Source organism: Ciconia boyciana, chromosome 1 (genome assembly GCF_034638445.1).
Source record: "Ciconia boyciana chromosome 1, ASM3463844v1, whole genome shotgun sequence".
Classification (NCBI taxonomy): domain Eukaryota; kingdom Metazoa; phylum Chordata; class Aves; order Ciconiiformes; family Ciconiidae; genus Ciconia; species Ciconia boyciana.
This window is the reverse complement of record NC_132934.1, coordinates 174,177,125-174,200,130: the sequence shown is the minus strand read 5'-3', so window position 1 is coordinate 174,200,130 and position 23,006 is coordinate 174,177,125. Positions and strand designations below refer to the sequence as shown.

The following is a 23,006-nucleotide window of genomic DNA, read 5'->3' as shown; positions in this document are numbered from 1 at the left end:
TCTCCAAAGAAAACACCTATATTGTAAAAGAGGGGAGGAGGCAAAACAACTTGCTTGTCACTACAGAAAACACTCTAGACAAAATTGGTAATGCACTACGTGACAGACTGAACATATTGTCACTACACACTGTAGTTTTTAAAAACAAAATTCCAAAAGTTACATTTGTGCTACTTAAACAAAACTTAACAAAGGTGCAGAGGGCGTCTATGATGGCACAAATGGCATTAGCTTACCATAGTCCACACTAATCCTGACTTAATTGAACCCATTTTCCTGTGACACGCTAAGTCTTCAAAAGCATAAAATGCAAAAGAACAGTTGTATACACATATGTTGATCTATGGAACAGTGAAGTGTTGCCCTCTGTTTTGCAAGGAAACCGTATTTACTTAAGGTGGTTCAGTGAGATGCCAGTTCCCTCACTGCTGACAGTGCCTGAACAAGTCTACTGCTGTCTGATTTCTCAGCCTCCACAGGAGAACATTTGTGGGGGAGACAGATGTGACACTTGCACCACTGAAGCATAAATAGCACAACACATTCCTCAATTAATACTACCTCCATCACATTTCTTGAAGAGGGTGGTCAGACTTGTCATGCCAAAACAGCAAAGTTTTTTGTTGTTCTGGGTCCCCTCAAGGTCAGTCAGGCTGCAACAAGAAACTTCCACAGCTGTCTGACACCTGAACTTAGACAGCGCACACAGGGGTTTATCATCAATTATATTTGCTGCTTTGACGATTATATGGAGTGCGGACAATGAACTGAATGCAGCAGATGAACGGTACTTAAGCTATAGAATAAAAATACCTTTATTAGACCAAACTAAAAGAATCCAGAATGCAAGCTGAAGAGAACATCTCCTTTTCTTCATTTGTAAAGCTGAGAAGAACAAACATTCCTAAGCTGCAGTTTCACAATACGCAGTAAATCACTGCCCTATAAATCCACAACAGAGAAGCCCTGTGGCTAGCACTGACCTCTTAAAAGAAGTATTGATGAGGTTTATGCAACCAAATCCTTAGTCTTGAAAAAATTAATGTTTCATTTCTATTGAACATAGAAAAAAAACCCAACTTCTCTAAAGTAGATGTTTTGCATTAAAAAAAAAAGGCAACAAAACCCCCACAGTATTGTTAGTTCCTGTTTTGAGTTATTTAAGCATGCAGAATAACAAAAGCTTTGCTCCAAGTGAAAGTAAAGAGGTGGAGTGAAAAACTCCACCTCCAAAGCCCAAAACACAGCATTACCTAATACTATTTCCTGTACACAGTTATTTTACTGAAGGAAAGCTAGGCCTTGAAGGTCTGCCGTGGTCTTGCTGGTCTCCACCACGCTTTAAAGTCAGCAGAACAAAGGCTGTCCCTGCTTAGGACCATTTTGTTTGACTATTATCAGCACGTACACGCAACCCAGAAGCCCAGTAGGTAAAGTTGAAGTGTCACTTCTATTCAGCTCAGTACACCCACAAAGCCGGAGAAGACTCAAAGAGTCTGCAAATTTTGCTTTCTATACCACTGCTTTAAGACTCTCTTTGATCTGTATTTATTATAAAACTGTTAATATATCTTTGTTTGATTATACTGTCCCATTCTATATTTGCACTTGCCTTTTTTCTCTACCAAGAGCAATACAAATTGTAGTTAAACAGCAGACTCGACTTAAGGGAGCCTGGACCTTCAGTTGGTAGCTCAAGACTCCACTTGAGTTACAAGTACTGACCAGTTCTTAATTTGTATTAGCATTGGTAGCACAGTCATGCAAGAGCAGATTTGTTATTAGCATTAAAATAAAAGCACTTGGGGGTGAAATACAGGTTTAGAGCATGCCAGGAAGCGTACTTTAAACTAGAATAATAATGTTTAAGGAGGCCTGAAGTGATGCATATGCATGGCAAATGAAAGAATAATGTAATAAAACAAGACCTCAAAACAGAAAGTGCCAGAAGTAACAGCTGCTGAACAACAGCAAGATAGAAAGGTGAATCCCTCAGTCCTGACACTGAACTTTGTAAGACACATTTATTTTTTACTGGACATAGCTAGGTTCATCTACTGCCATATTCTCCAGAAGAAATTATGCAGGTGAACTGCTGTTTTTCTGGAGGGCTGATGCTCTCTTCCTTTCATTCCAGATGCTGTCAGGAACTTGGCTGCTCAGAAACAGCACACTCAGAACATCCTAAATGGAGATTAAGCTACTTCCAAAAGTATATCCAATGCTCTCCCAAAGCAGAACAGTTTATACTTTGTTTTCTGACCAACAATCAAAGTTGCCACTACCACAGCTCAGACTGGTTATTTTGCGCTCATCTTTTCTGTACTTAAGCTCTTTGTGAATGACATTGCATTATTTTTGTGCAGTACCTATTTGAAACTGCTACCAGACGAGTAAAAGCCCTGATTTGAATTACAGCTCTCACTCTTGTAAAGGCAAATCAGTACTTCAAGTCTGCTGCAAGTGTTCATGAAGCAATCGCAGTTTAATGTCCAATTTCTTCAGCTGTACTCGCCACAGAAGTTGACATATCAAACATCATGCAGGATTTATAAATACGTTAGTCACAATCGCCCAAAATTCCCCCCCCCCCGCTTTTTTTTTAATTAAGGAGCCAATGGCATAAAACAGCAATTTACTTTAATTCACGGTAATTTAGATAGGATAAACTGTTTAAAAAATGGCCTTTCAGACTGAATAAAGGAAAACAGCACAGAATGCTAAAAAGAATTCTACATTTCTTGTTTTCTGCTGCCTATAGACCAGCAAGGCAACCCAGCTGAAGAACAAATAAATTCCTTTTCTTCTGATGAACTACATGTTGCTTCTTACCAATGCTTACCTGAGAACATGAGGAGATATCTTTAAAATTCTTTTCAAGCACAACAGATTTGGTGTCCGGACTGATGAGGTTAACTTCAAACCTTCCAACCTGGGGGGAGGAGAAAAACAAGCCTAGATTATGACTGTCTTGGAGGCACAACATTAACAGCAACAAAGATGTCACAATCTAGCCCTTTCTTGTTCATATAGAGTACCTTCAGCACAACAGCTTACTCAGCAGGAACAAGGGTGCCATAATTCAGCCTATGTTGAGTAAGAATATTTCAGCAAGAACAATACACTCAGTTGAATAGGAAAAAGACTTGGAAAGACGACAGCTTCCCCCCCCCCTTTTCTTTTTGAGTTATTTTGGTCCAAAGATCACATGTTTGACAGACAGTACTAAAACCTTTAGTAAACAATGTGGATAAATTAAAAGCTGCAATAAAAACAGAATTTGTGGATTTATTAATATTTTTTAAACTATACCATAGGTGAGCTGAGAAACTATGTTGATCTTAAGGTGATACTTTTTGTTTTTGTCGTAATTACGGATGAGAAAGAGTAGGTTCTGCAGCAAGCTATCTTTCAGCATTCCCAAACTGCTTCTCAAGCGTATGGAACTTATTCCATAGAGCTCGGGGAGTTTCTCAGCTAAATCCTTTTCATTACTAGTGATAGCTGTGGCTTTCTAAAGGGCAATGTATTCTCACTTCAGTTAGCATTTCCCCAAGAGAATAAAAGGCAAGAATGATCTTTAAAGCAAATGGAAAGACAAAACCCAGGCATTTAGGCCCCTGTTATTTTAAGGTCCAAAGATCTTTCCTTTTATGGGTCACCTCCTTTAAGTGTCCTTTTGTTTTCTCAATACAAGCTCTGAGGATATCAAATGCACTTCAGGCAAGAGAAGAAATAACCATCAGGTTTGAAGGAAGAAGCCTTCAGTGCCGAGACGCTTGAGTACTCATTTGGGAAAGACAAGCTGAACATCAGTACAAGTTACCATAAAGGGGCTGGCTCAAACATAAGGCTGTGAAAGCCTTATGTGAAGCTGTGAGCTTCTTTTTAATTGCACAAAAAGAGGATTTGTTCACATGGAAGTCTTCATCAATTTTCTTCTGGAAAGAATACTCACTTTTTTCAGCTATGTCCTAGATCTCACCAATACAGACGAACCAGAACTACATGTAAAATAATTATTTCCCTAGAAACTCTACTCCTGTAATTACTCCATAAGTTTCTTAAAATTTAACATTTTTCTTAAAATTTACCTGAGCTCATGAGTTGAGGTGAATTCCTTAAAAAAATTAAACTACTTGTGTTCCAATCACTTATGAACAGATACATAAATATTTATGACAAATCATGAAACCATACTGCATCCATACTACTTAATCTTGCAAAACTTGTCTCAGCTTCAAACTGTACAGGGGAAGATACGGGGCAAAACCAACATGAAATTGCTCATCCTAGCACACACCTGGAACAACATTGTCCTGTTCTTCTCGGAATCGGAGGGCTGAACATGACTGGGTGCACTTGCATGTCTTCTGCGTGACTGTATTTTCAGGTTTGTGTCATGAACCCTTCTTTGCATAACTGCAGTGACGCTGCTGCACCGGGAGCGAAACTCTTGCTGCTCGTCAAAGCCAGAGTCCTCTAAAATTCGCTCTGGAAAGGAGCCACGAGTGCTGGCCAGGTTGGTCAAGTTGGTCTGGCTGCCGACTGTAAACATCGCAGCATGCCCTGCAGTGTTATTTGGGCTGTCCAGCTCCTCAAATGGGCTATCCGATGGAGAAGCTGGCACATTTCCTTCACACAGGGGTAAGTCCAAACTCGACTCGTTATTCCGCTGCTCATTTAATAGTTTCAGGCGCTGGCGCTCATGAAGGCTGAATTTCTCAATGCAATCATCAATTAGCGTGGATGGAGCTTTCTTGTGAGCCACTGTCACCTTTCCACAGTACAAGACCTCAAATTTTTGGGAGTCATAGAAGGCATCTTCACTATCCTTACTTGGTTTGGCATCTTCTTTCAGTGCTGCTTTGGAGACTTGTCTTATGCTGCTGATGACATCAGGAACCTAAGGGACAGTTTGAAAGGTCTGTTTAGTAGCCTCAAATGAGACAGCACAGACAGTGATACGTCAAACACTTGTTAATGTAAATATTTACACAAGTTATTTCTTCAGTAGAGTGCCACTAGCTTCTTGGCTGACAATATAAAATTAGTAAATTCTAAATTCTGTATAGACAATTCATGCGGTGGAAGCAAGACAAATAATTTCTAATTTTTTTACTGGAACCTATTTCAGAACATAAGGTTTTAAATTACCAGAAGGTCTACTGACATGTGTTCACATCTTTTTTTTTCCTTCTCTCTTTTTTTTTTTTTTAAAAACTGAGACTGTCTTCTTTTTTCTGTAGCCCTCTTCCCACATCAGCGTCTCTTGCTGATGTATTTTGCATAGGGCCACCACTGTTTCTTTGTTTTTATTTTGCAGAACCAGATATTCCATTCTTAGGACAACTGTGGAAATAGTTCTGTGAATGAAAAAGAGACCAGCAATCCCCATCAGTTTCAACTGACAGTTTTGGAATACAGGCAGCAAGCATATGGAAATTTTACCCAAGTACCATGCACAATTGCATTTGCTCTCATTTATTATCTACTACAAAAACCTCACCCCATCCATCCTATGACATAGCTTACTTTAAGGTCACACTTCCCTGCTGCAATTAAGAAGCACACCCAAATCTCTCTTCTCCTCCGTCATTCTTACCTACAGATTCCTACTATACCCTGTAAGGCCATACTGCACATCTCCAGTAGAAACTTGATTTCAGCCCTGTATCACCCAGTCTTTTAAGGCCACCTGGTTCTTCCTCCATTTTATCCCTATCACCTTGGGAGGATGTCTGCCTTCCATATCAGCATACTTAATATGCAAGTTCCTTTTTCATTTTGCCTTCACTAAAGAAAACAAGGACTTGTCCAACTCTACTGACCCCAGATCACAGTGATTCTAGTTGCTCTTTCGACAGTACCTACCTCCGCTTAACCAAACCTCTTTCTCACCAGGTCTCATCTTCTCTGGAAGGATAATGAATAGCATAACGTTATATGCATTGGGGAAATTACTAGTGACAATGAGTTCAAGAGAGGATAACTATCTGATTTTCTTTGCAAGAGAAATGGGTTCTCAACACTCACCTAACCCAATGCAATCAATCAACAGCTTTTGTATTCCACACAGCTTCGCATCATATCTATAATATTTGATAATTTGTTTCGAAGTATTTTTTCTACTAAAAAAAAGGTAACCCTGAAGTCATACCTTAGTAAATAATCCATGCTCCCCTCAGTATCTTTCTTCCAGTCACATGATACCAGTTGAAACTTGCTAATGAGGCAGTAATCTCCTATGCCAATACTTTTGCAAGTCACAGTGGAAAATTACCTTGTCTTAATCCCCTTCTCCCATTACACACTCCTCCTCCATTGGGCATTCAACTCAAATCTGCTTCCAGTTCATTTATTGTAAAATGAAGTTCAATTACCCTAAGATCTACTGACCGTTTGGCTTTCATCCCTATAGATGTCACCATCATCTCAGTTTTCAGTGCGGCCAAGAGTTAGTCTTGATATTACATAGATACTAGAGTGTATTTAATCTTCACTCATTCTCGCTACCAGGCTGCTTTACCATCGCCCAAGGTGCGCCTCCTCCCAGCCACACCAGCTCAGCTGGACACAGACAATTCTCACTTTATACGTGCTGGTTCAATATTCCAAGATGCAGCTCTTTTTCCACTGATCAGTCCTCTTATTCTTGCTATGGCCTGTGCTTAAAGAAGCTCTAGAGTTTAGATCCTTAGCTCTCTATTTTAGCAAAATTCACAAGCTAGCTGTCTTTTAATTAACATTTCCTTTTTTAGAATCCAGAACCTGTTACAGGACAATTCACTTAAATTTCTATTCAAAGTACAGTGACAAATGATAATTCTATTCAAAAATGCATAAGTTCTACATGCAATCAACTAGAATAAACAGTGTCAGCTGTTTAATTGGCAATTTGGATTTTTTAAAAAGCGTACCATTGCTTCCACTCCAGTAACTGGGTTCTGCCACTTGCTCACCTCTTCTGAGATAAAAGACTGGAGAAGAAATTCTGAAGTCTTTCTAATAATACCCAATAGCCCCCTAGCCATCCTATCCCCCCTCTCCCCTGCCAGCGAATGTCCAAACAGGCTGGGGATAAGACACTACCAACTCTACCACAACAGGATTCCCCATCCATCCCCCACTCTCTGAGATGCCCCCCACAAGCATACACATGGAGTTTTAAGTAATTGCAACTGTATTTAAAACAACATCCTACCATCCTGCTATTTATCACTTGGTTTTATTTCCACCTTTTCCAGATCATGCATACTCTTCAGTCACTAGTATTTGAGTCACAATTACTATTTCACAATCCCTGCTCCCTGTATAGGTTTTGCTTCTACCTACCACATATATTGCTATAGTATTTTCCTTTCAGCACAGAGGGATCCTAGCATTAGAGCAGAGGTTTCAGCTCATACTGCCCAACCAATCCTTATTCTCTGCTTTGTTTAGATAACCTTTTTTACAAGCTATGCTGTTTTTTAGAATGTGCCCTCATCAGTATTCACTTTTTTCCTATTTTTCTTCCTATCCACAGAATTAAAGTGATTAATCAAGGTGAAAAATTGAGATCCATTTAATCTCCATAGTTATGAATACTTTTCTTATATACAGATGAAGAGGAAAACAAAGTAATACAGGGATATCACAATGGATAAGAAATATCTGTCAGATGGTCCAGATGCTCGTTGGTTGTTTCATGGATTCTCTAGATAGTAAGGTGTGAAAAACAGCTTCAAGTATAAGATGCAAGACAGATACTAACATTGCTAGGCAATTAGTCATACGTATGGATTTTATTGGTCTTTAGTGTATAGGAATAACTGTATATCGATGATGTGCCCTGTGATTGACGATGCGCCCAACGATTGATGATATGCCAGCTTATACTGTTAGACCTGACCCTCTTCACTTACAGAGCGATACTACCCTACCAAGAACCAAGCACCACTGCCATCTGAGACATACCTGATCAGATTACAGTATTTTCATTTAATTTCACTTTGGGTAAAAACCATAAAAGGGATCAAGCAGAGTCTAAACAAGAGTTTGCATCTATATTTTCCTGAAATGCAAGGTACAGGAGAAGTTACGCAATTATCAAGTGTAGCAACCACCCCAATGTGGCTTTTTACACATTTATTTGGCATATATCATTGGTTTTTAACATTTTGCTCCTCTGTATTTCAAGAAGCCCCAGTCACAAAAGTTTCGCCGTCAAAGTTGTGTAACTTTTTTGGATTTGGATATTAGCTTATTAGCTGTTAATGTTGAAATTGCAGGGCAAAGTTAGCAAGATAGTAAGCAAAATGGTGATTTAAAAATACTGAATTACCAGGATGAAACTGCTTAACTATTTTTAGAAATCAGTTTAGTAATATTAAGATGGAGTCCTGAAACATTCAAAATTTACTAAAGTGTTTCCAAGTTCTAGTATTTCCCTGCAGCAGTCTCATGAAATTAAGCAGCCAAAGGGGAGAAATGGGATTATTATTCCCGAAACCCACAGGGCCATTGCAGATCTTCCTGGATATACACTACCAGCTGTGACAGTAGAGCAAAACAAAAAGGTTAAATGAGTTATCGCATAGTATTTCAGCATTCACTTGTATATAAAGAAAATAAATCCTTAAAATATTTAAGCAATTAATCTATTTAACATACTCAGAATTTTTGTCATAAAGCCTTGAAGATAGTTATGTCAAAGAGGGAGACTGGAGTAGAGGGGGATAGGCAGTGTATTTGCAAGGTGAGAAGTTAGAAGCACACTTCCAGCCTGAACAAACCCAGTGGTGCCAGTGCCAGGAACGATGCAAGAGCAGTTAATTCTCCCATGCTTTACCTCTCCCAAGTCCCATCGTCTAGGGGCCTATCACCTTTTTCCAAATATTGCTGAGCAGAGAAGGAGAAGATGACTATGTCCCAAAAAAAGCTGCAGAGGGCTTCTCAGGCAGAAAGGTAGGAGCCGATGGTGCCATGATGGGACAGCAGTTCTCAAACCCCAAGGAGAAACCAGAAGCGTAATGTAGGCCATGCCTGTATGTATTACTCATGAAGTTTCCCTAAACTGTTGAGGAGTAGCAGACTATTACATGAAGCGGAACAAGGCAGTTATCAAATAAATAAATAAATAAATAAATAAATTAAAAACAGTACAGTGATAGGACAATACAAGCTTGTTAGAGATAGACATATTCCCAGTCTATACAAATTAACATTATAAGCATCTAAAACTGACATTCTAAATGTTAGTTGTCCAATATATTGTATTTATTGACCACAGAATGTAAAAAGTCCATTAATTTCTCGCTTTAAGTGGTGAAGAGAAGAAGAGGATGAGCTCCCAAAACAGAAGCTGCAAGGTCCTTAAGAGCTAAAACCCAAGAGCACACTCATCACCATGCAAAAACCTGAAAAGCTGTCTGAAAAACAAAAATCCTGACAAGCTTCGTGAAAAACTAGATAGATATGGTATATTATCTAGATGAAGGGACTAAACAACACAAATTAAACTACCACTGACTAAACAACTCAAACATGTTGGAACAGCACACAAAGCTTTCTCTAATACAACAGCGACCTCATGCTTAAACAGCTACAGGCACAATGAACTCTGTCAGGTATTAATAAATTGATACCAAACAAAATGGATGTGAGAGCTTCAGATGAGCTCTCCTCCCCTCCAGGATGCCAAGAGCTGCACATGCCTGTCAGGAGACAACAGTGGCGTGTGAACTTTAAGACCCTTGAAACAGTGCTCATAGTAACTCCTAAATCTCTGAATAGAGCCAAGAGAACTGAGAAGAGCAGAGATCTTTCTTCAGGGCCTGTACCAAACCCCCCACAAATGCAAGAGGACAAAAAGACAAGGATGGGCAGTGGGCACCGTAAGTACAAGACTAGACCTGTGATACTAGTTCTGCTCCTCGGTGTGAGCAACACTCCAAAACTTGGTTGAGGAGAAAAACAAACAACAAAAAAACCAAACCACCAAAACTAAACATACAAGACTGTGAGTTAAGAAGCAAATAAGAAGAGCTTCATAATGACATTAAAGAGGCAATATTTCACTCCAGGGAAACAGGATCGATCTAATAAGTCTAAGGAGAAAAAAACACCCACTTGGGAATCCAAATTAAATTTGTTATTATTTATATTTGAGTAGCCTAAAATTGTATTAATCACTCTTGAACCAATTAGATCTGATTCAATACGTGGCAATTCAATAAGCAAAGTTAGCTGTACTCAAATCAGAACAGATGGCACTGGTAGAGTTCTGCATCACCTACAATAAGATTCTGCTCTGAATATGCAACGTAAGAAGTAAAGCATGATAGGTGTTACACTGTCATAAACTCTGTTTACCACAGACAGTAGAGTTTTGGTAAGCTGAAACTAATGACAGCATCAATTTTAGCCAAATGGTCCCCCAATCTATTCCATTTGCACTTTACACTCCCTTCGCCCTACCTGCCCCATGACCTTGGTTGTAGACCTTATGAGCTACTGCAGTACATCATCCATCTGGACAGCTAGTGTAGAATAAGGCTGCAACACTTTGCCCTGGCTAGAAGACAGATATATTAATACCCTAGATCTGCTAATTCCAGCTCTGTAGTTCATGGGCTCCGTCCAGTTCTGTCTCTCATGACTAGACCTACAACAGGGTCAATACATAATGGAGAGCAAACACCTTCATCATGCGTAAGTAGTACACTGTTCAAAGGGCACATGAATAGTACTGACAAGAATTATTCTACTATACATCAAGAAACTTCACTATGTTCAACGCAGAAACATATTTTCATGTTGGAAACATCAGTTTAACTGATTTAACTAATGCGAGCTCTTTTATCTGACTTGATTAAAACCAAAAAGAGGACTACAGGAAAATAATTAACGTCAAATTAAAACTGTCTTTGCACGTATTCTCACGTCATGCACTAGGTTTTTGTTAAAATTAGTTCCAACTTTATCAACCCTGCCTTAAAACCCCGAAAAAGAACTTCAGTTATGAGGTGTTTATCACCAATATCTTGAAGTTGCAAAACAGAGAGGCTATCAAGCCTACTAAATCATGCATCCTGCAGTGTAACACTAGAACAGTTTGTCACAACTCTAGAATAGGCAGCGTATCTCCATGGTGACACTGCACACTTTCTTCAATAGCGGTGACAGAAGTTGAAGCATTAAATAAAATATACTCTCTTTGAATTTACAACAGCCTCCAGTAAACAAAGGTGGAGCTCCACTTTTTGTTGGAGGGATAATATTCAAATGCATCCCGCAATAATTACTGAGCAATGCTTTCAATTTTAACGGAAACTTAGACCTTTAATGCTACAGATATTGCAAAGAACAAAATTAACTTGTTGTATACCATTATTTCCACAGCTGGACAGAATTTCACCATGTAGAGAAGCTGCAGCTCTTGTTCACTTGTTTCTAGTTTCCACATGGAAAATTTCAGTCGGGAATTTATTAACAAAGCAAAGCCCCTCTTCATACCATAAGGCTTATAAACATTAGCATGACTGTGAAGTACTAATCTAACAAACATGCCTAACAAATTTGGCTACTTGATGACAGCAGTTCTAGCAAGGCGATTATTTTCAAAGCAAGGAAGAAGCTCGGTCCCTCTCACTCCATCACCACACAAAGTGAAGTGTCAGATCCCTTCCACCGTACAAAGAGACATGAGATGAATGAACTTCACGTACGCACATTAGGAGCAGTCAGTACCTTCTGGTGTGGGCTCCGGTTCAGAAGCACAGGCATGTCCAAGCAAAACTGTCACCGAACTTTAGTGTCATGAACACGAGGACTCAGGAACAGATTCCTGGGATAAGTGAGTAAAGAAAGATCCCCCCCTCACAAAGGGCTGGCAGTGCTGTCGCAGCATTTCCTCAGGCTCGGTTCGTGATATCACAGCACAGCCAGAGCTCCGGGCAGCAACCGTTATGCTTCAAAAGCCAAGTATTTCCTGACTTTGGGCTGGAAGCACCCGCGCTGCCGTGGATTTGAATAACGAGTCCCACTCATCATCTAGCTATGTATACTTAAAAACGAACAAAAGAGAAACAGGATACTGTCCAGAAAGCAACACCCTGTGCTTTGCTAGTTACTGGAAGAGTTTGACATCTATCAATTAGAAACCAGTGCAATGTGAGAAAAAATTAGGAGCCATTGGACATGACTCTCCTTTCAGTTAGTGTTAAGTTGCATATCCACAAGATAGGAGAACCCAGCCACAGCAGTGAAACATGAACAGAGACAAAATAAGCCACATATCACATCCTGCTATGTATCAGGCATTTGACACCGAGGTGAAGTCCTTATCTTACACAAAAACACACCCAAACGCCAGCCAAAGCGCTGATATCAATAACTATTCTCAACCAGAAAGAAAGGTGGGAGAGGGAAAAAAAAATTGTTTTAACTGCTATAAATGTTTTTACTGCCATCCAGCTAGCACTGATCATCCAGACCTTTTCTACTTCTAAATCTATGGCAGTCTGCTGCTTCACATGCTGGTGACAGTGCTCCACTTAACAGTTTTCACCATTAAAATGCATCTTTCCGATAAAGAGATAAAAGACCAGCTCAGAGTGATTCAATTTATGCAGTCACACAAGCAATTTGTTGACTCTGTTTATGCTAGAGATATTTAGAAACTAGAACAGAAGAATTTGTCTCCATTGACTGACTTAGTGCTGAAGGAATACCAGCCATCTTCGGTTTTACAGAAATGAGGAGGATTTGTAGCCAAGAGAAATGCTATCACAAAGGGAAAAGAATAACAGCCAAATTGCTAAGCATTTCTAGAACCCACCTGCACTTAGTGTACTTCTAAAAATACAGTTTAGAAAACACAAAGTCAAGTTCTCAGCAGGCAGTAATAAGCATCTGCCATCAACTCCGATTCATTCTGCTGCAAGTCTGGGCTAACGCAACACAAGCGCAGTAGCAGGAAAGCTGGAGCACAGGGACTGGCAAAGACAGACCCAGTGAAAGCAGCTTTTGGAGCTTCGAGCTTACTGTCACCCCTGGCAGCTAGTGCTTTCACGTTTCTGCTGTTCTCTACAGGTTCATGAGTGCAGCCAAAGCTTACAGCAACAGAAAACAGATGAGAAACAAGCCAAAAACCCATTAAAGAATTGCATATAGTGAATTTTGTTTTCAGAAGACAGTCTTCCTCCTATTTGCCTGGCCTATATTTTTTCCCAGGTGACTGGTCAGGACCCAATTAGGTTTGTTTCTAAAGAACTACTTAGTACAGAGAAATGCACTTATTTTACTCTGACATTCAACCTCATGCCGTACATTGGGGAGATCACATACACCTGCTGACGGCAAAGCTGAAGAGTACCACTAAACCAGCCTAAAGAGAGAGAGATTTTTAGATAGGTAAGCTAAAATAAAAGAAAATTCTGTTCTCAAAATAATTCTTACTTGAGATCAACCCAGGAATTACTTGTGCTGTTTAGTTTTGATACATTCAACAAGGAGAACAAAGTCTACCACAGTTGCACAGCTTACGCTTAGAGAACCCACCACATTACCTAATTTGCTACTGGAAACTTGCGGATCACCTAACACGTTCTGTGTGCTACACACACACACAAGATTCTGCTTTGCCAAGTATCCAAATTTAAATAAGCAGTATAATGATAGAAGATGGATCAAGTTACTTAACAGGAAAGAATGTGTAACAGTTACAAGATTGTTTGGATGCCTGAGCAGACAAGCGATGCCTTCTTTTATACTTGCATGCAAGCACTCTACAGTGGTATATCAAAGAACTTCAATGATGGTAGTGACAGCATAGCCCAACAGCAACATCGCTTTAAGTAAGGAAGGTTCTTGCATTCAGTATTTTGCTCCTACATTTAGGCCAGTCAGACTGATGCTTTTCCACCTTTCAGATACAGCTCACCCTCATTCTGCTTGAATACTTTGCAGCCTACAGAAGTGTCAATATAGAGCTCTCATGACGATCCTTATGTTCTTTGAATATGTAGAATAGTAAGTCTCAATTCACCTACCAGTTATAGTACTTGCATATGCTCAAAGTATCTCAAGTTTGTTTCCAAGTTTGAGACGTAGTTCCCAGTGAAAGATTTAGCAAAGTACAGCTTGCTTGTAACATCAGTTCATCTCAAAATTTCCAACTGCTTTAACCCAAGTTTTTTCAAACTATGAAAGCACAAATTCAGATATTAACTAGGAATTTTCTCCTGAAAACTCTGCATTTTTAACTTAATTTGGCACTTCATTTTCTAGTAAGAGGTTTATTAAAGAAGATGTTGTTTTTAAGAATTCCATCATATTTAACACATACCTTATTTTTAAAAGGGCTTGCCTTAGAAGATGAGGCTGCCACGCGGACAGTCCTGAGCAATTAAATCATTCTCTGCATTCATTTCCTTTTGGAAAAAAAAAAAAGAAACAACAACAAAAAAACCCCAAACTACAGTTGGAGAGCTCACTGAAGTATTTTGCCCATTTATGGTCACTATCCACTTCTCAAATACAGATCAGAAGGCAGTGAACTTCATTTTAGCAGATTTAAAGTGCAAGTGCTAAGACTGAAATAAGTGCTCCATGCACCATGTTTAAGAAAGCAGTGGCTTTTTAATTCAGTAGTTTTAGATAGAAGCTCTCAAGATTTTAATTTAAAAAGATGAACTAGCACTTTGATTCACTATGAAACAAACGCACCTTGGAAAGTCTGTTTTTCCCTAGTCGAGAAATCAAGGTTTCAGGACTCCTGCATGGCAGACCGCGACAACTCCTTAAGTGAATATCAGCCCAGATTTGGTTGAAGACCACCTGCATCTGATTTCCATGGATGCCACCACCTTTGTAAATTGCTACAATAACCATCTTCTTCTTCTGTCAGTCAAGGAGAAGATAGTAAGTGGCTAGTAATTCAGCACTCACTCCAGGAGATGGGAAAAATTACAGACTGTATTCAGTCTAAGAGATCGAGCAGGTGTCTATACATTTGGTCCAGAAAAAGTCAGGCACTGCAATAACTTCTAGCCCCCTTAATGAGGCTAGACATTCCTCAGTGACATGAAACCAAGGAGTTAGGTCTTTTCCTATTTGATGTTTTCCCAGAAACTCCTGACTGCAGTATTGAGAATCATAGAATCGTTTAGGTTGGAAAAGACCTTTAAGATCATCAAGCCCAACCGTTAACCTAGCACTGTCAAGTCCACCACTAAACCATGTCCCTAAGCACCACATCTACACGTCTTTTCAATACCTCCACAGATGGTGACTCAACCACTTCCCTGGGCAGACTCTTCCAATGCTTGACAACCCTTTCAGGGAAGACATTTTTCCTAATATCCAATCTGAACCTCCCCTGGCACAACTTGAGGCCATTTGCTCTTGTCCTATCGCTAGTTACTGGGGAGAAGAGACTGACACCCACCCCACTACAACCTCCTTTCAGGTAGTTGTAGAGAGCAATAAGGTCTCCCCTCAGCCTCTACTTCTCCAGACTAAACAACCCCAGTTCCCTCAGCCGCTCCTCATCAGACTTCTGCTCTAGACCCTTCACCAGCTTCGTTGCCCTTCTCTGGACACGCTCCAGCACCTCAATGTCTCTCTTGTAGTGAGGGGCCCAAAACTGAACACAGGATTTGAGGTGCGGCCTCACCAGTGCCAAGCACAAGGGGACAATCACTTCCTTACTCCTGCTCACCACACTATTTTTGATACAAGCCAGGATGCCATTGGCCACCTTGGCCACCTGGGCACACTGCTGGCTCATATTCAGCCAGTTGTCGACCAACACCCCCAGGTCCTTTTCCGCCAGGCAGCTTTCCAGCCACTTCCCCAAGCCTGTAGCATTGCATGGGGTTGTTGTGACCCAAGTGCAGGACCCGGCACTTGGCCTTGTTGAACCTCATACAATTGGCCTTGGCCCATTGATCCAACCTGTCCAGGTCCCTCTGTAGAGCCTTCCTACCCTCAAGCAGATCAACGCTCCTGCCCAGTTTGGTGTCATCCGCAAACTTACTGAGGGTGCACTTGATCCCCTTGTCCAGATCACTGATAAAGATATTAAACAGAACTGGCCCCAATACTGAGCCCTGGGGAACACCACTCCCGAGTTCCAGCCAAAGCTTTCTGTTCAGCCAGCCCAGTCTTCTCACCCACTGGCTCGTCTTTCGGCACATGGGGACGGCCTGCTCCTGCACCTTTAAGATTTCGTTCTTGAAGGATGTCCAGCCTTCCTGGACTCCTTTGCCTCTCAGGACTGCCTCCCAAGGCACTCTGTCAACCAGTCTCCTAAACAGGCCAAAGTCTGCCCTCCGGAAGTCTAAGGTAGCAGTTCTGCTGACCCCTCTCCTTACTTCTCCAAGAATCGAAAACTATCATTTCGTGATCGCTATGCCCAAGATGGCCTCCAACCATCACATCACCCACAAGTCCTTCTCTGTTTGTGAACAAGAGGTCCAGCGGGGCACCTTCCCTACTTGGCTCACTCACCAGCTGTGTCAGGAAGTTATCTGCCACACACTCCAGGAACCTCCAAGACTGTTTCCTCTCTGCTGTATTGTATTTCCAGCAGACATCTGGTAAGTTGAAGTTCCCCATGAGAACAAGGGCTAGGGATTGTGAGACTCCTCCCAGCTGCTTATAGAATATTTTGTTTGTCTCTTCACCCTGGTTGGGTGGTCTGTAACAGCCTCCCACCATGATATCTGCCTTGTTGGCCTTCCCCCTGATTCTTACCCATAAACGCTCAACCCTATCGTCACGATTGGTAAACTCTGGACAATCAAAACACTCCCCAACATACAGGGCTACCCCACCGCCTCCCTTCCTTGCCTATCCCTTCTGAAGACTTTATAGCTATCCATTGCAGCACTCCAGTTGTGTGAGTCATCCCACCATGTTTCTATGATGGCAACTATATCATAGTTTTCCTGCTGCACAATGGCTTCCAGCTCCTCCTGTTTGTTGCCCATGCTGCGTTCATTGGTGTAGGTGTGCTTCAGTTGGGCTATTGATCCCACCACTTTTTCGGGGGGAGAAGCCCTAATTCCTATGTGACCATTCTCAGGCGCTTCTGTATCTTCTAACACATCAATAACCCTTGGGTCTTTGCTGCTGCATGGATCTCCATCCCCTACCTCCGCCAAAACAGCAGACCAAAGGACCTCACTAGCACACTGTCCCTCAAACATTGGCGTGCCACCCCCAGGCTTATCTCTAGTGAGCCTGGTTTTATCCCCTTCCCCTTCAAATCTAATTTAAAGATCTTTCAATGAGCCCTGCTAACTCCAATGCAAAGAGTGCAAAAGAAGTTTCAGACTACAAACTCCCCTTAAAAAAGGCTCTGCTTACAGAAAGGTGGACACCAAAAACAGTGTCAAGCAGCAGGTGAGACACACTGCAGCAGACACAAAAAAAGTTACTACTGGGTTCAAGACTCCTTTTCTCAAAAGGACGTTCACTAAGAAACTGTAAAAGACAAATGCACACGATTTATCAGACAGTGTGCACGGAGTAGAAAAAAAAAAAGGATTACAACCTAACAGTCTTTCAACAGCTTCTCCACCCCTGCCAAGTAACGTTTATTAGTTTTCTAGTACTTTGGAAATACAAACCTGTACAAGTTCCAGCTTGTCTGGTAATGTCAAACTTCACAAGAGCAACTGCATTGTCTTGTGACAGTATCAAACGCCTAAGCAACCAGCAGTACAATTAACTTTTCCCAGATAACAACCAGCAAACAACCCTAGCATAAACACAGCGAAAGCGGATTTTAAAGCCATATTGATCCAGATGCTGAATTCCCAACAGCATCGAAACCAGGTGCCAGGCAGAGTAGGGAGCTTCCACCTAGACTTCCTCCAGCACCGAAGTCTTGAATCACCATTTTGCCTGACAGAGACAGAGGAATAAGGAATACCATGCCTGAAGGCAGAGCTAGCACCAAGCACTACTCTCGCTGGGAGTCACAGTAGTCTAATCTTGTCAATCACTAACTGTTAAAAATACTAAGATTTCATCAGCTGCTTATGTTAGATGTGAAAAGAATTAAATACAGTTAGATAGTTACGGTGTTCAAAAGTAAATCTGTACAGACACAGTTGAATGGGGAAGTATTTCAGATTTAACAGCTGAAAGTAATTAAGTGCATGGTTGGTTTACTTTTCAAGCAGAGGAATTCCAAAAGAGCTACAGAGTTACTCCTAATAATAATTAAAAAACCCAACTCACAAGACTGAGGGGCAACAGAAAAGGAAACACCTTCCGAGAAAGCTTGCAGACAAATGAGTCAATAAAGAGACAGCAAGGTCCTTTCAGAGGAACAGCTTCATAAGACAAGACTCTTGCACCAATAGTGATATACATGATGAATAATCTAAGGGTTTGATAAAGCCCCATGAGACCATTTGCATATATCCCCAAAAAGCTCATGAGAGAGTGTTTTGTTTTAGTTACGAATCTGAGTTCTATAAAACTGTAGGGAAAAGGGAGCATGACAGCACTCAGTTACTGTGTAAGGAAGAAAACTCAATAGGTGATGAATACAGAGAATCAAGAGAGATGGGAAGGAGTTGTTTCTGAGGGTACATGGGGAGTTTCTGTTTGTTTTTTAGGCAACATTTGCATACACCTCAGGTAAAGTAACTTTTGCAGTGCTTCACTAATTGCTACTGGTAGATACTACCTGTTTCAGTACTGCTAACCTTTATTTTCTCAATTTAGTATGCCTGGTACATGACAGGTATTTCTGAGCCAGCAGTTACACAGCACTGCCTGACAGCATAAACAGTAAGATTTAGCGAACCAGCTTTTGGAATTGGCTTGACTGTACACAGGTAAGCAGAATAGGTAGGCTGCATTAACCAGAGCTAACGTTGCTAACAACATTCATAGGAAGAGTGGCAGAGGCTTTATCACGTCCTAGCAATACGACCACAAATATACCCAGGATTTCTGGAATTTATGTTCATTATTAAAGCACACCAAAGCCCACGCTGCTTGACCTTCTGTGGCAGCATCTTCATCCTACTAGTACTATTAGCACATCTTACTTGGGTACCCATATATTAAGGTACGTTCCTTGCATGTAGAGGAGAAGGGCAGCACAGCCCCAACGTCTAGGGCTTGGCAAAAGTATGCTTGGATATAACATGGCAATCGCTGTCATGTGGCTCCTGTGTGGCCTGGAAACTAAACTCCTGTTTCTGGACTGATGCGGGGAGGGATGGGAAGGGAAGAGTGGCTTTGCCACTGACACAACAGTGTTCTCATGACATTTAAATAAATTATTTTGAAGGATAATATAAATCCCATTCACTTCAGATTACCACAGGAGTTTCTTAAATCATTTCAGCTAAGGTATTACTTGCCATGCCCAGCTGCAATCAAAGCAAGAGATGGCTTCAAGTAACTTAAAGTTTCAGAAACAAGCATGTGAGTCCTTCTTTCATAAAAGACAGTTTTATCTGGACCAACTTAAAACTCAGTTTATCCATAGATTCATCATTCTACAGCTGAAGCTATTTTTACTTACAATAGCCCAGATTATGAAATATTTCTTTCTGCAACTGAAAGTCAGTTTGCTGGTGGGAGTTAGCAGTGAACATGTAACTATTAACAGAAATTGGAAAATAAGCTCCCCTGAGGAGTGAACTTAATTCCTCCCTCCCATCAACTCTCCCTCCCCTGGGAGAGCTTAGCTTATCTGGGAATTATCTACATTAGGAATTTATTCTTGGTCATATCTGGATGTTCTGTTCTCACCGAAGTCAAGGCTGAAACTTGTTTTGCAGAGCCAGCGAGGAAACATATCAGTTGTATCATAAGAGCGAGCACATTTTCTATCTGTTCTGTGCTTCCCAGCATCATATCCAGGAAGACAAGATATGTCTTACCAAACTTCAGTCTTCTGCGTGGTGGGATTCACAAGCATGCCTTCCAATTTCAGCTGTGACACCCACAAGGGCTTTCAAACAATTCGATACATTTCTATATGGTACATACCAGCACACCTCAGGGAAGAACAAGAGAAATCTCAACTTCAAGGGTTATCCCGAACATGACAGAAATATACAACACTAGTTAGATTTGTTATTCTCTAGGGAGTTTTTAAACCATTTGGCATAGACCCAGGTGCTGTATATCTGTTTGTTCATGAGCTCTCAGGGAGCTGAAGCTAGCATAGGATACAAGCTGGCACATTTCTGTGTTTTTGCTCTCAGAAAAACTTAACATCTTGCGTAAATTAGGTAACTTCAAAACAGAGTTACGAGACAATGAAGCAGGTGTAACAGATTCACAGTTTATCAAGAGAATTTTTATTAGAACTATAAAAGTTCAGAAATTAATATGGACAGTCAGCTAGCAGCAAAATCTGAAAAACACACAATTCATCTGAGAAGCCCAATTAAATTCATAGACCAAGATGGAGTTTAGTTCATAGGGATTTACATGAATAGAAATGACTAAAACTGAATATATTAACATCTCCATATTTTTAGATTAACAGAAGCCAAGTTGACCCAAGTAGAAATCTTTTTTTGTTTGGTTTTTTTTTGGTTGTTGTTGGGTTTTTTGGGGGGGGGTTTTGGGGGGGAGGGTGGGGGGGATGACACCACTATAAGAGGGTTATGATGCATTGGAGCAAACAATGACAAAATTATAAGTGAAAGTAGTAGAAAAACATAAGAACAGACATGTTTGCTCCCAAATCCAGTACTGGGTATGTAAATGATTTCAATGTGGCATATGGGAGCAGCTTTCTGCAGTGTTGCAACCTGCCTAGCTGAGGCTGCTCTCCACAGACGCTTGAACCTACATCCCATAAAGACATTTTTACATCCTATTTCCCTTCATGGGAACACTGGGAATGACTAGCTCAGACTTGGATGTTCAACTTAATATCACACTAAAAGTACTGCACTTCTGAAGAGTCTACGAAGTGATGTAAAAGGAGCTTCTACTGACTCTAATACATAAGACAGCTAACCTGTGTTTCACATTGTGCAGAGCAGAGATTTCCATTTTTCTGAATTTGATCTGTGATCGTATTTTTTCAACATGCTTCCTCTCCCCAGGCAGCAAGGAAGTATGAGAGGACCCATTTTATGCCAAGGTCCTAATGCTCATCACAATCCTTCTTCAGCCTGACTGCTTCAAAGATGCATCACATATAAACACCAGTCTTGGAATGAAACAATTTGGAACTGCTCACCAGCATGTAACACTTGAGAAACTGTATTATTTTCCATTAGTAGCAGCTTCACGATGATTGTTAGCCTAATTTATTTGGACGATGCCTGCTCTGAGGCTGACCATAGCGGACAGGGATTCTAGAAGGACACATAAGTAGAGTTGCTGCAAGGAAATCGTAAGGCTCAATAGCATCTTTTATACATACAGTAAAAAAATGCTCCCCAACAGCAAATTTAAAATCTCCACCCTCTTTTTCTATTAAGAACACAAGAGGAAAGCACTTTGAGCACCCCTTAGAAATCAATCCATGTTAAGAACATACTGAAATAAGAGCTAACCAAAGAGAAAAAAAAAAAAAGATAAAAGACTGTAACCTACAAATTCAGTTAATTATGGGGACACAGAACAAAGCCTGTTATAAGTTGCTGGATTGACAGGTCTGAAATTTTTAGGTACAACCAAGGAATGATAGTCTTTCAAGTTAAAAAAAAAAAGACATATCCAAAGCATCAAAGCTGAGTGTTCATCACTTCTGGAAATCAGTCACTGGTTTAAGTGGATAAATAGGTAAGTAGGAGGATAATTTTAAGGCAGCACTTCAAAGAGACACCTTAGGTAATAACAGATACACGTCATGTAATAACATCCTGGTATTATACCGAGCGTTCTTAAGTGACGTGAAGGTGCAATATAGCATTTAAGACATACAAGGCTTGTTTCCAATGGCAAATATCTGAATACTGTAAGATTCAGATACTGGTGAAGAACAATTGGCAGTGTTAGTATTTTATTTGGTTTTTTCTCTACCTATGAATATAGGCAGCAAATTAAGATCAAATTGAGGTCATGCTGCTGTAATATATGTTGACTGTAATAAGTATTTTACCAGAAATAAACAAGGCAGAGTCATCTTTGCAGGCAATTTTTGCCAAGAGTCCTGTATTGTTAATATATAGCTACACCAATTGCTTGCTGTGAATTCCCAAGCAGTTAAGAACTGTTCATGGTGCACAAGCTCCACAAATAGTCCCACCTCAATAAAACCTGAGGGATGCACACTTGCCACTCAGAAATTAGGATTCCCCCCAAACTTTAAATTATGTCTTATTTCATAGTGTAGAAATTTACAGTAAAAGAGCTGTCACTTATTCTTCTAAGAAAATAATATATTTGTATAATTTTACCTGGTTTATGGAATACCCTACAGTTTCATCCTGCAAAAAAGCCATAGAGATAGTTGGAAGAATATTTATGTACTAAAGAAGGATTTAAAAAGAGCACCTTTATTTGCTTTATAGTTATGATGCATCAGCTTCAGAACTTACAAGATTCTTTGCATGGAAAAAAGCTGTGGAAAAAAAAGCAGTACTTCAGGGAGGAAGCAATAACCCATGCTTTTTATTCACGTTATTCTGAGTTTTGTTATTTCAGGGTTTTGATTTACCATGTTTTTCAGGGGGGAAAAGAAGGACCTGCAGCTATAGGAGCTCTCAAATCCTGAGACTTGATATTCAGGTAAGAACAGAGTATATGCTAGTTAAACTTTTACAAATCACTTATGATGTTAAAATGTGGAATAATACAGCACTTTGGATTCTGCAGTTCTTGGAAGGAACGTACCTGGAACTAGGTTCATGCAGCTAACAGCTCAGTAATATTGGCGTAAGCAGGAAAAGCATGTAATTACTGATACAGTACTAGTCCTCTCAAACCAAGCCGAGTTTTGCCTTCAGAGCAAGGCCTGATATTTTAAGATGTGAAATTAGTTTGGGGAAGAGATGAAAGAGCAAGCCACTCCAGCTGCT

At 40.4% G+C, this 23,006-nt stretch overlaps 1 protein-coding gene across 1 annotated transcript in view; it reads right to left on the bottom strand.

Moving 5' to 3' along the window:
- The window catches only part of TBC1D4 (TBC1 domain family member 4), a 117,211-nt gene that overhangs the window by 43,387 nt on the left and 50,818 nt on the right, over positions 1–23,006 (bottom strand). Inside the window, exons 2-3 of the mRNA XM_072850057.1 lie at positions 4,304–4,906; positions 2,843–2,932 (exon numbers count right to left, since the gene is read on the bottom strand). Of these exons, the coding sequence (XP_072706158.1) occupies positions 2,843–2,932; positions 4,304–4,906 (693 nt within the window). The remainder of the gene's footprint in view (positions 1–2,842; positions 2,933–4,303; positions 4,907–23,006) is intronic.